Source organism: Asparagus officinalis, chromosome 8 (genome assembly GCF_001876935.1).
Source record: "Asparagus officinalis chromosome 8, Aspof.V1, whole genome shotgun sequence".
Classification (NCBI taxonomy): Eukaryota; Viridiplantae; Streptophyta; class Magnoliopsida; order Asparagales; family Asparagaceae; genus Asparagus; species Asparagus officinalis.
Window position 1 is genome coordinate 304,606 of NC_033801.1, and position 3,459 is coordinate 308,064.

The 3,459-nt window shown below is 39.0% G+C and overlaps 1 protein-coding gene across 1 annotated transcript in view; it reads left to right on the forward strand.

The window, feature by feature from the left end:
- The window catches only part of LOC109819861 (subtilisin-like protease SBT3.9), a 12,149-nt gene extending 9,502 nt beyond the window's left edge, over nt 1-2,647 (forward strand). The window contains 5 exon segments of the mRNA XM_020385808.1: nt 542-639; nt 725-964; nt 1,134-1,248; nt 1,423-1,627; nt 1,927-2,647. Of these exon segments, the coding sequence (XP_020241397.1) occupies nt 542-639; nt 725-964; nt 1,134-1,248; nt 1,423-1,627; nt 1,927-2,498 (1,230 nt within the window). The 3' untranslated portion in view covers nt 2,499-2,647.

Consider the following 3,459-nt stretch of genomic DNA (forward strand, 5'->3'; position numbering starts at 1 on the left):
CACACACACCTCCTCTTTTTGATTAAAAGACTAATTTTCGTTTGTTTCAATTAATGCTAATTTGCCATTTTTTATTTACTAGAATGATCATTAAGCATTTATCTGCCAAGTACGCTCATGAATTTTAATAAACCTTTTTGATTAATTTCCGTGCTATGTCCTACGGAAATGGTATTGTACTCATTACCTCTTCTAGGTAATTTTCTCATTAATAAGTACCATTTGTTAAGCCTAAAACTAGAATCAGTTCATTTCAGAGCCACTTGCGTTTTTTCGACTGCTGTTTAATGTTTAGATCCAGACACAACAGCAACAACATCAGCAGCGGCAACCACAGGGCCTTTATCTTTGAATTTTGTGGGTCAGCTTCATGTATCTTATTCTATTCAGCAAATGCCGATAAGTAGAAATAAAATGCAGCTTGAAGTTCATCCAAAATAAAGAAAAGCAGTACAGTTATTATCGTGGTTAACATCTGACAATGATGCCTGTAGGATAGTGAAATAAGTTCATATTTTCTCATAACCAGAAAATTTTCCAGGGTCAATCACTGTATGTTGGAAAACATGTAGACAAAGTCTACCGAATAGTGTATGCTGAAGACATAGTTGCAGATAATGCAGAAGCGGATAGCGCTAGGTAATGTATACATTTTTAGTGATGGAAACGGTTCCAATTGCACTAAGATGAGAAATTGACATCCATCATCGTTATCTCCTTTCAGAAGTTGTGATACAGGTTCTCTAAATGCTACTTTAGCGAGAGGGAATGTGATAGTCTGCTTCCAAACCCGAGGACAGAGGTCACCTGTTGTTGCCGCAAAGTCAGTGAGTAGTGCTCATGGTGCCGGTCTCATCTTTGCTCAATTCTTGACTAAAGATATCGCTCCTGTGTTTGAGCTCCCTTGCGTCCAGGTGGATTTTGAAACTGGATCTTCTATCCTCACTTACGTGGAGAGCACAAAGTATTTCCTCATGGCTTTAGATTTTTTTTATTCATTTAGTTATTTATTTTATTCTTTTTTTGGGGGGTGGATGGTGGTCAGGGCTTTAATCTAATATGACCATAGTTGTTATCAATCATTATTCTAAGGTGATATTGCCGATCTTCTCTGTGTGCTTCTTATACCACAGAGATGCGGTTGTCAAATTTGGTCATACAAAGACGGCCATTGGAGCTATGTTCCCCCCTGAAGTGGCTTACTTCTCATCACGAGGGCCAAGTTCATTGTCTCCTTATGTGTTGAAGGTGCTTCTCTTAGTAGTTTAGTGATTTCTTGAGTGTTTTAGTTTCTGCGTGTAATTTGGTGCTCATTGATCCTAGAAAACATTTATCTTTCTACAAACTCACACAATTGCAAAAAAAATCCGATGGTTTTCTGTTCGATCTGTTCACACAAAATACTTCTGTTTTCCATGGCAGCCTGACATTGCTGCACCAGGGGTGAACATCTTAGCCTCATGGTCTCCAGCTTCCACTCTCTCAACAAACACGCCTCCTGTCAACTTCAAGATCGAATCTGGAACCTCCATGTCCTGCCCTCATGTTTCAGCTGTCGTTGCTCTCCTAAAATCCATTCATCCTAAGTGGAGTCCCGCTGCAATTAAATCGGCATTGATCACAACAGGTAAACTACTCCGTCTTCAACAGAAATATTTCAAGCTCCTTCTGTGCAGATTTGAGGCTGAAAAGGCATGTCCGTGGTTTGACAATTCATATCTTTATTTGACCATTAACTGCTTCATTTGGGGTGTCAATCCAAATTTTAATATTAACTCCCTCGTTAGTGGCATACACGCACTTCATCTTCAAAGCGTTTGAGTGAATACGTTTAATCAGAGGCTATGGGCATCCTCCATCTTTTTCCCCTAATCAAATAAATATAATTGCAATTTGTGGTCATGAGTTTTGTCTTTTGGCCTGCAGCCTCCACAAGTGATGACTACCATCTGGATTTAGTAGCTGAGGGAGCACCACACAAGAGAGCCGACCCATTCGACTACGGAGGTGGACACATCAACCCGAATAGAGCCATAGACCCTGGTCTAATCTATGACATGGGCATACCAGAGTACACTAACTTCCTTTGTTCGATGGAATACAACAACTCAGCAGTGAGTTCAATGACCGAACATCCCACTATGTGCCACAATCAAACACCTGAATCACAGAAGAACCTCAATCTCCCATCCATCTCTATTCCGCATCTAAGAGAGAGGGCAACCGTCGTGAGAACAGTAACAAATGTTGGTTCTGTTACTTCAGTTTACAGTTGCCGGGTAGAAGCACCTCCTGGGATAAATGTGAAGGTTAAGCCATCAGTGTTGTCATTCAATTCTACTCTCAAGAGTTTGTCGTTCAAGGTGATATTTTATTCGAGGTTTAGAGTGCAGGGGAGATACTCATTTGGTAGTTTATCGTGGGAAGATGGCGTTCATTCAGTGAGGATCCCCATTGCTGTCCGCACTGTAGTAGATGGCTTTCTTGATAGTAGATGAGATTGAAATGTATGTGATTGATTTCCTGACAAACTGTGTGTGCATGTTACCATTGAATTGGCAAACCAACAAAACTTGATGTTCACTAGTCATTAAAAGAGTTCCCATGCATCCTCTAGGATTACGACATTACTCTGATCTTCTATTAATTCTCTCTTAATTTGTTGATGCATGGTTGTGGTTGTTTGGGTTTGACGTGAGCCAATTAGGGGAGACTAGCTAGTTCTGCAATAGTTTGAGGAAGAAGAGAAGCATTACGACGGGTATTGTATTTTAATTTTAAAGAAAAAGTATAAATTAAATGAGTTTTATCTCTTTTTTTAATAACATCATAGGGTGCTGTAATGAAAAAAATAATATTAGGGTTTTTATAATAAATTGTCAAACCTGAAGAAGGTTTCATGCATACTTACTACCCTATTTTAATTTTCAGATGAATTTTTTTTGTTATTGCATCTTTATTACGATTTCCATTTCTTGTCGTGTTATGGAGTAACTATATCCAATGGGCTAGTCCATCTTTTGGCTTTGAATCATCTTAATTTTGCAGTTAATAAAGTGTATGGTTCATTTTGCAGTCTTCCTTAATTTTTGTACCTCATACGTCCTTGTCTCAGTTACATTACGCCCACGTATTTACCATGGAAGCCTTAGCCGGATCACCATTATCTACACAGTACTAATAATATTATACAATCGCCGGCCAATCAATTTCTAATACAAACACTAATCGATCTCATGGTGTAGCCATTTGGTAGTTGCTACCGAAGCAAATTACAGTGCGAGACAAATGAAAGTGGTTAAAAATTTCATTGGCAGTATATTATGATCGAGTGAAGCAAACGGAAAGATAGATAGATAAAAAAAAAAAAAGCAGTAGAAGACCTCGGTGTCGGTGAAGTTGCAGGTGAAATCATATCGCCTCGTGCTCACTACTTTCAGACAAGAGCAGCGAGATGCT